The sequence below is a fragment of the Cuculus canorus genome, chromosome 3 (assembly GCF_017976375.1).
Source record: "Cuculus canorus isolate bCucCan1 chromosome 3, bCucCan1.pri, whole genome shotgun sequence".
Classification (NCBI taxonomy): Eukaryota; Metazoa; Chordata; class Aves; order Cuculiformes; family Cuculidae; genus Cuculus; species Cuculus canorus.
The window spans coordinates 36,126,283-36,139,809 of NC_071403.1; the positions used below are offsets into that span (position 1 = coordinate 36,126,283).

Sequence of the window (13,527 nt, forward strand, 5' to 3'; positions counted from 1 at the left end):
TCTGGAGAAGTACTGTTGTTCTGGGAAACATAACTTTTCTTGGTATTTGGATTACTTCTCTCTCATGTTTCTACATCCAAAACTTAACAGTGTCAACTCACCTTCCACACTATCAGAACAGGAGGTACCAATTCCGGTGTCCCCACTATCAGAAGCTATGCTGTGTCTTCTGACAGGATTGCTTTGACTGCTTGATGAAATAGTTGTGGACTGCCACAGGGATTCAGTTCCAGGTAACCATCCCACTGGAGAATAATCTGAGCCTATAAAGAAGGAAGTCAGAAGTCTGTCATTACAGATGCAATACAGAAGTCAACAACAAAATACCAGTTAAGACAAAAACTGAATCCCATATTTCATAATTCAGTTTAAGCAAGACTCTGTGCCAAAGTTTTGGGATTTTTTTTTTTCTTAAAATACTTCTACCAGGTGAAAGCATCCCCAGGAAATCCATTTTTACTATTTATAAACATAAAGTTAGTGCACAAACAATTAATGGTTTTACAAGATATGTATCATACAATTCCTATCTAGAACTCATTCTCAACTCATAGCAGAGGAATTTTTTCATTGCAAGCGTTTAACTCCAGAGAGATGAATGAATTTTAGGACAGAGACCAGATGAAGATTCAGCCAGTGAAACAGTAATTTCCAACTATGCATAAACCACATGACCTACATGATAAAATAAAGCCAGCAATGAAACTGTTAACACTAATATCTAACCAATACATTATGTTTCACTTTTGATAACCAAAAACCGCTGATAAAAGACAAACTACCAACTCAAGCAGGCACACAGTAGCTGCACACAAACTGTCCTTGTGAGCTATCTACCAATCCAATGGTTTCTTTCACTTTGGTTTTTTATTTATTTATTTATTTAAGTAATTTGTTAAAATGTTAGATTTTAAAGCACAATTCAGAGCAACAAATAATTCCTCTGTTCAAGGAATTTGAGAATAAGTGACGCATTTCACAGTCAGTCTCAAGGGAAACACACCACAGAAGTACAACCCCAGGTGACCATCACAATTTCCAACAGCCAATATCTAAATCTGAGCATTGTTAAAAGGCAGAATACTGATTGTCATGTTTACAGCCCAAACCAGCAGACCCACATAAAGAACCTTGGAAAAAAGCACAGCCTGCTCTTGATTTTATATATAATCACATACATACACCCCCCCTCTAGCAGTTAGCTTTGCATAACACTTTCAGCAGGAAATGACTCATGAAGTATCAGTTCACATAAAGTCCCTTATGCTACATGTGGTTATTTTTAGGTCATTTAAACATTTTCAGCAGCATCCATCCAAAGCCATACCAGCAACTGGCTTCTGCAATGACATCTGCAGATCATTGCTGTTTCCAGCTGTACTTGTTTCCCAGTAAATTAAATAGTTTAGAAAAGGATGTAAAAATGACTACATATGTGTGTGTATATATACCCCACACACATATATATGAGTACTTACACACTTCCCTTAAAGCAGCCAAATCACTAGACCTACTAGCCAGAGCCATAACAGCTGCTCACCAAGCCACTCGTAAGTTAAGGAATATAGCACATGCTTCCTTACTACGTGCACTGTATAACTGTAACATGACATCTAAGGCAGTCTACTTTCCTTAAGTAGGTTCTTGGAGGTCTACGATGCTGCCTGTCCATCTTTTTTATCTCAGTTCCATTCTCCTTTGAGGTTGTTGCCTCATCTTTCATTTAATGCGCTTTCCTATCTCTTCTCAAAAAAAGTGATTCTTCAGAATCACTCTTCATTTGACTTTAGCCACACCTTGTACAACATATTTCCTTGTCTTCCTCAAACTTTTCACTTTTCCTCCCCAAAAGTCTCTTAACTATTAATTATTCTATTGAGTAGCCTTCAAGCTCAAGGGTGAGGCAGCAGAACAAAAGACCAGAGGAGTCAGACGTAAACATGACTGCTTGTGGCTCACTAGTTACATCCTATAAGGAGGTCCCAGCCAAGATACTAAGCAAATACCACTCCAAGTATCATTCTTCATACCATCCTCTCTGTCATCATTAAACATACTGAAATGCGATAGTTTTGCATGCAGCTAGTGGGAAATTGGGACATTTCTTCCTTTCCTACCACCCAGAATATTTTTCACTAAACACTCTGGGTCCTTTGGGAACAGTAATTTTTCCATCCCTCCTTCTAAATAGGTCTATTTTCCACAGGAGTTCCATTTCATACCTCTCAAGCTGCAGCTAGCTATTCCAGCAAGAGTGAAGTCAACTTATGGGAGCTCAAACTAATTAAGTCAGAGACAGTTCTACTTAGACATTTACAATACATTTATGGAAAAGAAATTTATTTTCATTTACCCTTTGTTATGCTGTTCTCCACAATACAACTCTTGGGTGATATTTCAGTTTTTATGTCATTAAGCAAGTATTGAAGGAAATACTGCAGATAATTCTGTGTTGCATTAGTGTGCAGTAGTGGTAGCATTAAGTGTCAAACTCCTTAGATCTCCTGGTTAGACAAGCATTCAGTATGTGAACCTATAACCATTCATACACAGCCCCCAAAACAAAGAGATACTTTTCACTTTGGTGGAACTCTCAGGAATAGAAGCTAAAAATACAACTGATGATACAGTAACTTAGACAGAAAAGGACATTCAGAGGTCATCTACTCTAACCCTTAGCCCAAAGCAAGGCTAATTAGATCAGACTGCTTACAGCCCCATCCAGCTGTGTCTTGAACACCTCCAGGGATACAGCTTCCACAACCTCTCTGAGCAACCTGAGAAAACCTTCAGGAAATAAAAAGCATCACAAAAAAAAAACGTACTATCATCTACTCACAATTTTACACAGAGTTTGGGGACACATCAAGCCCCAAGTGTGGTGCTGAAGCACAGGTCCAGGAAGACTTTGGGGCACAACACATAAATAACACATCTTCTGTAGCACCTTTGCATCCAGGGGAATTCAACATCTCTAACTTAACTTATGAAGCCTGATTCTTGAGCTGTAGGCCTGTAGAGTGCCGCTACACATCCATATTACACACAGATCAGCATGAGGCCAACAAGATTTATTAGCTTTGGCTCAGCAGAGGCCTGCCAGATCCCATCTGGCTCTCCAGGAAAATATTCATGTTTCTCTGCACAGTGCTCTGGGCTCCAGAAGGGTCTGCTCCCTCGTACGTCCCCTTTCACTACCCCTGGCAGCAAACAGCTGGCTGTGAACAGCAAGAATTCACCCGTATTGCTGTCACTAGGACCATGCCTTTCCCTTGCTGCCATCCTGTATAGAGGCATGGATGGGGGCTGGGATGCAGTGGAACAGCTGGGAAATAAGGCTTCAGACTCCATTAGTCCAAAGCATCATTTAAAAATTCATTTATTAGATTCATTATTTGACACTGACCTTCTGAGCAAAGTTCTTAAGAATCACCAAATGTTATACGTCCTGTTCTATTCTCCTGTTCTATAGCTCTCTGTAAATGTCTAATCTTCCACGCAGTAAACAGCTTCACTAGAAGAACCAAGAATAAGAGGGGCAGAAGATACATGGGTTTCTCCAGGCTGCTCAGCTAGCACTCTACTTTACCCCACTGCTCTAATCTCAAACCTGTCAGTCAACAGCTACTGTCCACCTGCCCAAAACAGTGTGGCAAGAAAATTTCTAACAGATATTCACACTGCCAAATTGTGTATTAGTGTCTGACTACAACCACTCCTTACTGGGCCAGGAAAATCTACTTTTCACAGGATTTAACATAAGAGAAAGAAAAGCAGTGTCATCCTACCCAGCTGTAATTTCCAAGGACAACTACGACAAATAAAACAAATCAAGAACCCAAACAAATCTCAGAAGGAGCCTTGTTTACAGAAACAGTTGACTGCGCTTGAATTTGGCCAGTTAAATATACCAACATAGTGCTGTCTTTCCAGCCTATGCATTTAAAAAAGATCCATTAACAACTAAGTATATATTAAGTGCAGGACGTAGATTACATTTTAGAAGAGAACAGTTGTTGAAATCTTACTCCACAAAAACATGTATCTTTTTCTGTGTATTACAGAATGCTGTCAGCAAGGCACCTAGTTAATTAGGGATCATTACTATTCCTAATTTCAGTGGTATGCAGAGATTCCCACATGACCCACATATACAAAATAATAACACTACTGTCTTTATATTTGGTTCCTAAAATACCTCTAACATGCTTGAATGTAAACACATTATTTTCTCCTACAGCTATCATACTATCTAACTAGACGCTGAACGGAAAGCAACAGCGTAAGACTTAACTGGATTTTACAGCGCACCCATCCTTAGGTTAGGATACCCATTTTTCTATTCCATACCATGGCTTTGACAGGGACTGTGACCAGAAGTGGATCATTACTGACTATCAGCGTGAATTGATACAGCCAAAGGATTCTGAAGGGGAGATCTCACTACAGTACTATCAAAACTGACAACAATGCAGAACTCATTCTAGTCATCACGGATGTGACCAGGCTGTACAATAATTTTTCATGCTACAATGAAGCCTGCCTGAAGCTCTTTCAAGGAACGAGTCAGCTTTTCAGCCCAAACACACTGCCAAAGGAAATGAAGGCAGGGGAACATAAAATGAAAAAAACAAAACAAAATTTCCCAAGAAGTAGACACAAGAGCAGATGTCATACTTTAAAACACCATACAAATGTCATTAAAAAAAAAAGCAGATACACTTAAAATTGTGTAACCGCAGCCTTCTTCAAAAGGTGAAGCGAGAGGTAAGTGGGATTCATTCAGTCTGATACCTTGACACAATACAAAGAAGCAGGCATATAAGCATTCCTTGCAGACCCAGCCAAACTTATACAGACAAATTAATACTCTTTAAAATAATAATAAAAAAAAATAGCAGCCCAACCCTGATATCTAGACAAATATTTGCTCAGTGCACTACATCCCTATGATCCCTCTGCAAACAAAATTCGACTTTTATTAACACAAATGTCCAAAACAAGTTCCAGGTCTACAACACAACCTCTTCTGTGATAAGCAGTACACTGCTAAGAGAGGGTTTCAAATGCTTTCAGGGAAGCTGGCCAGATGACATTTTCAGTACCCTTTTCACAAACACTCTGGAGGAGGCGGAAGCTCCGAGCTCTACGAGCTGGCCTTGAACTGATGTACCAGAAGGTCCTAGCCCCTCCTGTCACATGAATGCAGCAGAGAGTAGGTGGATACTTCAGCTTATTCTAAAAGTAAAAGGAGCAGGGCAAAGTGGGATGAAATGACAGCCCTATCTACTGAATTTTTACATTTTGGTTTCTCAAAAGCACTTTTTAACGTCAGATAGCTAAAGCATGATTCATCCTGAAGACTCATAACCTTTATTAGCATGCTTTCTTGACAAAGCCTGCAAGCTACTTAACTAAGTTCTCCTACTTCTTCAGTTGGAAACCAATTAGCACAATCCTAAATATGAAGAAAGATTAAAATGTACAGATATTGAGGGAATCAGGGAAAGAAAAACAAGAATGCAAGAAATTAAGAAGAATATTGAGGCAGGCTTTTTCACTTGTATAGTCTGATAATAAATGCCTGGCATATAAAGGCCTATGCCTGTCCTCTGTACCATTCATGTTCAAAGGAATCACGAAATAGTACAGAAGAAAAAATGAAGGTAGAATTTAGAAACCCAAACAAAATCTTCAAAATACAGTCCTCAAAGTAAATACACACCTGACTGGCAGAATGAATTAGAAGAACCTGATGAGGGTCATATTTTAAGGACTACAAACTTGTGCTCCAATTTCTTGAGAGTAGACTGTGTCACCAAACCTCTGTCTTCCTTTGCCTCTGAAATTTCCTAATAAAACTTAAATTGTTTTGGTGGGTTTTTTTCCCCACCCACAGAAGTGGCTAAATGTACAATCTCTCATCACAGATAGTTACAACTATAAAACCTTTGTCTTCTATACAATTCAATGTGAGCTTTCACAAGTTACAGCTTTTTATGCCTTTACAGACGTGTATGGCACTGTACAACAACAAGTAACAAGGTTTTTCATGTAGAGAAGGATGTAATCTAGAAGAAAGAATGGGAATTAAGAAAAAAATATGTCAATTTGACAGATGAACTTTAAAGAATATTGTCATGGTATTAAAGATATATTCAGGTAGCTCACTGTATCAATCGCCCACAAGAGTTCATAGTAAGAGGTGCCCAGCTCCGTCTTTCCATCAGAGTGTCCAGCTGGCTAGCTTATGCGGCTGGCAAAAATGGATTTGAGCAGAGAACGCTGTTTGACATTAGAGCTAATCAGAGCTAGTGGTCAGGGGCTATGCAAAGGCTGATCACCTTTCCCAAACACATTCTCTTTTGCTTCGCCAGCGCAAGTCCCGCTACTCCAGACCACACAGAAAGTGGTTCAGGAACAAACTGCACCCTCTTACAAAACAGGTTATCTGCTAATTTGATTTCCTAAGCTGGCTCAGCGAGGGCTCCAACTAGAACTAGGGCCAAGGAGGGAGCAGGAACATACAGGCACACATGTGATGTCTAGCAGCAGCTAGCTACTAACCAGGCTTATCCCCACTGCCAAACTGCACATTAAGGCAGATTCTAAACTAGAGTGAGATAAGGCATTAATCTTTGTCCTCCACAGTGAAGCCAGCAATCTAAAAAAGTAACAAAATCCTTAGACTGACACAGCATGGAATAATGGGCTCTGCCTCCCTGATTTCTAGTCTAGAAAGTATTTAAAACAAGAACTATAATTCATAACATACCTTATAATTTTTTATACAGACAGCATTTAACTGCAGTTATTTAATATCAATACAATGATGAAACTCCTACCTAAAAGAGAGAGTTTTGCTTTCATTTCATCACTGACCGAGGCAAACTCAGAAATTCAATCCAATTGCTGATGGCACTCCTTTGAGTTTTCCACTTCCAGATAGAGTATTTGCAGAAAACAGAACTTCAAAATACAAACTGCAGATGTTTCTTATTTCACATTTGGCACACAGACTACATATATTACCTCATGCCTGCTATGCTGGCTTGCCTCTTTGTCTCTGGACTCAATGCACTATTCACCTCATAGAAACACAAAACTGTAATCTTAGTTTCCACTCACTTGCATGTAGCAACTGCAGAGAAGGCTGCCTTTTGAACTTTGAAAGTTTATCACTTACAATACGAAGAGGGGACTATCCAGGAAAATAAACACATTAAGTTATGTTTAACGTTAATAAAAACTTTGAACAGCAAGCCCTCAGGACAAGCAGTCATTCCTAAAGTGTGTTAAAAAGCTGTGCACTTGTAGGTGACCAGCTGAATCTTTCCCTTACCAAAAGAGGTTACGTTCTATGTTTCAGCTCTTTGTGCAACTTAGCTGTATTGGTATTCAAAACCATTATCAGTGACTTTTTCCCAAAATTGTTTGTCATCCCAGCAGTTTTTCTTATAGGACTACCTTTTGTTCCTGCTCTTTATGTTTAAAGAGCTAATTCACTCTCCTCTATGCATGGGGAAAAGTGAAGTAATCACAGATGCTGGAGTGAGTCAAAAAATACTGAACGGTTTTAGGCAGCTCCCACACTTACCAACGTGGATCAAATAAAGGAGTCTAGCAGTCTTACTTTTTCCAAGAAAGAGCACAATTCCTCTCCTCCTTGCAATCAGATATCTAAAGATATCCTTGACATTAAAATAAATGACATTAAAATGTTAAGACAGACACCAAGAAAAAAAACACACTGAAAGATTCTGCTCAACAATGCTAGAATTTCTCCATCGTTCTTCAAAAGTCTACTGTTCATTACATACACAACAGGATTTATTTTAATACAGATGTACCGGAGACTGAGTCTCCAGGCTATAGTTTTAGTGCACAGAAGCATCTACACTGTGTAAGGAAGCTCCCACACTGTTACGTTTGAGTTAAAAAGATGAAATTCTGGCTTCACTTAAGTCACTGGGAGATTTTCCTCACAAACTTGCAGTGCTCATGTCATAAGGCACAACTTTTCCCCACACTCAGCTTCTCAGCTTCCACTCACACCTATTCAATATAAGCAAGGACAATACTCTCAAATTCAAACGAGCAGTACTTAACAAAAAAAAAAAAAAAATCTTGATAGTGTACAGCACCAACCCTGCCTAGGATACTTCCAGTCAAAACCAGTACCTCTGCATTTCCATCTTCACAACTACAATCACTTTTGATGTAAAATAATTCTACCAACCACACAAAAGTCCTTGTTCAACCAGTTTGGCATTTTGGATGAAATGAACAGGAAGTGGTTAAGATCACAACTTTTAGCTTTGTTTTCCAAAAAGTCTCTAGCAAAAGTGATAAAGTTTTAAGTAGTGCTATTTTCAATGTCTTTTAGTGCTTCTAGATGGGTCACTATACTCCCACTTTGTTTTCTTGCTACCCACAGAACCATCGGTCCTTTGATCAGTGCTACTCACTAACTTCTATACAAAGCATTAATTCTCAACTCTAAGAACATCTCCAAAGGTCTGGAATTGCCAAAAGGTATAAACAGCTTTGCTGTAGAGCAGACATTAAGGGAGGAAGATACCATCTTTTAAAGAAATAGAGACTCAAAAAAAAGTCTTATTTATTCTGAAACATTTGAAAAAGTGGCAGCTTTCCACACCATTTGGAAACTATGCTACAAAAGGAGTAAAGCAGACATTAAAAACATAAGGATACCTTATAAGGAATCTCAGATCTGACTCCAGGACGATTCAAGAATGTTTCCTGTCTGAATACTACACCACCGGTCTCTTAAAATACTAGGAAGTTTTAAAAATAATTTGCTTTTCTACTTAAATTTGCTAAGTCTACATCAGGTATTTTAATCAATGAAGAGGCAGCATGACTTTTCCTTGACACTATTTGCAGTGTCTTTCCTCAGGGAGGCTGAGAGAATCTGCTACTACCTCTGCAGTCATTAACCATTATTTTGGACTCATTTCAGCCTGTATGTGTGTCCACTAATTGGTGGAAGCTGCACTGTTCAGTGAAATTAACATCACTTTTTCCTGATCCTCTCTCTTAATCTTCCTTGGCCTTCACAGTAAATCTGAGGATTATCTTTGCACTTCCTGATGTCATCAGCAGTAGTGGAACAAGATTGTGCTAGGAGATTTTTCAACTATCCATCAGCTGACTGAAGAGCCACTCATTTGACCCCAGGTATTCCACACTCGCCTGATACCAGCACAGATGCTTCCTGCAGCAATTTCTCACCCTGGGGTCAGGCAACCATAGATCCCCTCTCCCGTATTTATTTAACTTTAGAATTCTCCTGGGCCAGCTCCCTGAATTACCTTGCCATAAGGCTGAACAAGCACTGCAGTGAGAAGCAGTAAAGATACATGAACAGAGGTACCCAGAAGGGTAGGAGCAACTACCTACTAGATTACCGTATCTGTAAAATGAAATCACACCCTGCAATCGACCCACACACTCCTTCAGGCAATATGGAGAGTTTACCTGTCACACCTTCCCACATTTCAGGGACTCTCATATATTGAAAGAAAAGGAGAAAAAAGAAAAATAAAAAACTCTACACCTGCCCTGTCTGTATTTGCATCAATGACTCCTTTTACAGAGGGGCCGTTTGACTGATTCCCAAAACCAGCAAAGATCCCTGGGGAATGCGGACAGAAAGACGCAGTGCCACTTACAGCATGGCTGGCTGTGGAAAAATAGGTCACTTGAGCGTAGCTGTGCAATCAATAGGATGTTCAAGCCCAGGCACTCAAGCCAGATGCTGCAAAAAACAGTGTCTGGGAAAAGCTAGCAGCCTCAGGGGCAATTCCATGGGGGTCAGCAGCTTCTAGGCACATGAGGGATGATCGGTCAGGACTAACACAAAACTACGTGAACATGTGAGCATCTTTACACAAATTAGTCCCTGATACATGTTCTCCTCCTCTTTTCCAGCCATCCACCTCCGATTCTCTGCAGCAAATCTGTGAACTCTCATATGCCACATTTAGAACCTCCTCAACTTGCCCTAGACAGTGAGAAACTCCCATGTGGGAGCCTAAGACAGAAACTAGAACCTTCTTAGACTTCCCACTTATACTTGCCACACTTTCCCCCAGTGTTGGCAGGAACAAACTTCAGTACTATATATAGTATTATTCCAGGTCTACAGAAGGAATACTCAAAACATAAAGGCTTCTTTCTTCAGAACTTGTACCAGGTGCAGGTGCCCAGGTGCTGGTGGTTGGCTGCAGGGCTGGGGCTGCACCATGCCAGACACGGCCAGCTCCACTCATCTCCAATGCACCCACCACGGGGCAGAGCTCAGTTCCACAGCTACAACGGCAGCATCTCTGGGCCCCTCACTACAAGAAGGATGTTGAGGCTCTGGAGCTTGCCCAGAGAAGAGCAATGAAGATGGTGAAGAGGCTGGAGAAAAAGTCTTACAAGGAGCAGCTGAGGGAACTGGGGTTGTTTAGCCTTGAGAAGAGGAGGCTGAAAGGAGACCTTATTGCTCTCTACAACTACCTGAAAGGAGGTTCTAGAGAGGAGGGAGCTGGCCTCTTCTCCCAAGTGACAGGGGACAGGACAAGGGTGAATGGCCTCCATCTGCGCCAGGGGAGGTTCAGGCTGGACATCAGGAAAAGATTTTTCACAGAAAGGCTGAGGCACTGGCAGAGGCTGCCCAGAGAGGTGGTGGAGTCACTATTGCTGAAGGTATTTAAAAGACCTTTATTATTTATAAGGTATTTAAAAGGGTAGATGAGGTGCTCAGGGACATGATTTAATGGCAGATAGGAATGGTTGGACTCGATGATCTAAGAGGTCTCTTCCAACCCAGTGATTCTATGATCTCTGGGAAAGTCAGTGCAAGGAAGGGCAAAACACTGCCCAGGAGCAATGGGCGGGGGGGGGGGGGGGGGGGGAAGTGTGAGAAACAGCTGTGTAATCCCAGAGGTGAGATGGAACAGCAGCTCTGGGCACCTGAGCAGATATTCTGTTATCGCCTAGAGAGACCAAGCTGGCAAAGGGCAACAGCACAAGGAAGAAGGAGCATGGAGAGGAGCTGCCATGGACTAACCCTACAGTCAAGTCTCTTTTGCCCGTGATGGCAACTGGTAAGCAATCTCCCTGTCTCCATCTCAACTCACAAGGTTCTCCATCCCATTTTCTCTCCTGTCTCACTAAGGAGGGGGAACAAGCCAGTGGCAAGGTCAACAGCCAGCCAAGGTCAACCCACCACAGAAGTCACTAAGAAAGCCATTTTTTTAATTGCATACCAAATCCATTGAACAGCTTTTAAAGCTAATCACAAGCACAACAATACTGTTTACAGTCAGTGTACAATTTCAAGACACATTTGGGCATCTGAGAGACTACCAACAACTTCAACCAATTTAGCACTTTTTCAGCCAAAAACCAACTAGCACAGGAATTCACAATCAGTTTGACTCTCCAGCTATTAAACCATGTGCAAGTTATATGGTAAAAATAAGCAGTCAGCAAGTACAGAAAGCAGCACAGTTGATACTGAATAAATGTATTACTATCCCTCTTCTCCTTAACTAACCTGCCTATGACAAATAAGCTTTGCTTCCAACAATGGCAGAACTAGTTGATTTAGGAGGCTTTCTGCTATTCTTACCACCATACACTGCTACCGTAATTGGCAACTTCTCCATATTTTGAAACACATGGGTTCTTTAATGGTTATCAAATGCCTGACTAAAATCTTAGCAGAAATAATTTGCAAGTGTAACAAGCAATATCTGGTGGACAAAACCCCTAGGCATTCTTTGGAGAAACTACAGCTGCTTTTACCTTAACTAGCACTTCCTTTACCACGACCCCCAGTGCAGACTTGATGGCTCAGGCAGTTTTTCACTATATACTTACTCAGTACAGCTGTTTAAAATTAATGTATTCTTCTCAAAATCATTAAACTAACTACTACTTCCTTTAATTAAAGTTGTAAAAGCACAGAATTACTGAAATCACAAGCCAATATTCAGTCAGTAAATATTCTAACGTACAGTTAACATACAAGAGATTAGAACAACTGCTAAACCTTAAGACAAATAATATAATACACATTTAAATCTATTACACATTTCTTGCTAAGCAGTTAAGACATACATGTTTTGTACACATTAAAAGAGTGGATACTACGTCCATAAAAGTGTGTTGCCTGGAAGGAAGGGGGGGAAAAAAAAAAGGCATTGTTTTTGAAGGGAAGTAACTCCTGTTCACCACGACTCAAATGCAAAATGTCATTTCACATCATTGCAATCTGTGGAAGATAGCAAAGGCCATTCTAGCAGCCAGTCTTGAAGCTGGAACATTACATTTTTAAGCTTGGGTAATCAATCTTTAAAATACACCATATACATATGTATGTGTGTGTGTGTATATATATATATATATAATTATAGCTGGTAAACAATTTGAAGCCTACCCTTGGTAACACTACCTCACCATTTATTGCCTTGACTAGCCTGCAAAGATAAAGCTGCCTTCTCAAGATGTCCCGAGACATCTGTCACATCTCAATCTGCAGACCTATAAAACTTGTTACAGAAAAAAAACAATTGGATTTCTGCCCCTGCTCCACCTCAAAGGATGAAAAGGAATGTTGTCACCCCTGTCCTCCCCACCTTGGCTGTGTTGTGAAGCTGACTCTGGGCTCCGTGGTTGTGACATCGTTAAATAACGTCAGACTCACATGTGTCACACTCGCCACGGAGAAGCGTTAAGTTCAAGAACACAGGCGACTTCTGGGATTTGTGTTATGAACAAATCACATCGCCAGGGCACTAGAAGCAGAAGGGCGCAGACTAGTATCTTTAAGAAGTGTCAATCATCCTTTTGAGCATCTTACTCCTAGTTTTCACCACTTCTTGCTTTTGTCACCTAAACAGCTATCACCAGCCAAATTTCAGTAGTCAACTACTGCTAATGCTAGACAGTGGAGAGAAGCTTGACTAGAGATTGCACAGTTTACTGAAAGCAATAAATACTTGTTATTCTTAAAGTAAGTTTTGTTTCACTTCCCTGGTGCATCTGTTGGACACGTAAAACCTAACAGAGTAACTGCATGCCCCAGAAGGAAAATATACCTAGATGAACATTTTCATACTCTTTAAGGAGTTACTAATCAACTTCGCATTTCAAAGGATGGTCTAGATGAATAAGCAAGGGGTTGAAACCCTGTATGCCCTTCACTGCAGTTATTTAAACTCCTGCAGCCTAGTGGGTAACTGCAGTCTTTATAGTGGTATAAACTAAGCTGCAAGGTTTTGATAAAGAGTTAAATGTGTACAAGAAGACTGAAAGACTAAGTTAATCATATACCTTCCAAAAATAACAATTTAATTTTTCAGGACAGATATTGAGACGATAAGAAGCTGAATTTATTTTCCACGAGCCGCAAACTTTGTCATTAAATCCACTGGTTAAACAAGAAGCACCTCGCAAAAAATAAAGTCTCAGCAGAATGTGAAGAAGACAGCACTTTTTCAATCCTATTGA

General features: G+C 40.3%; 1 protein-coding gene across 4 annotated transcripts in view; it reads right to left on the reverse strand.

Moving 5' to 3' along the window:
* Positions 1-13,527, reverse strand: part of CEP85L (centrosomal protein 85 like) — a 142,033-nt gene that overhangs the window by 96,283 nt on the left and 32,223 nt on the right. For all 4 annotated transcript variants that reach the window (XM_054061510.1, XM_054061508.1, XM_054061507.1 and 1 more), the window contains exon 2: positions 102-263. In XM_054061510.1, the coding sequence (XP_053917485.1) occupies positions 102-263 (162 nt within the window). The remainder of the gene's footprint in view (positions 1-101; positions 264-13,527) is intronic.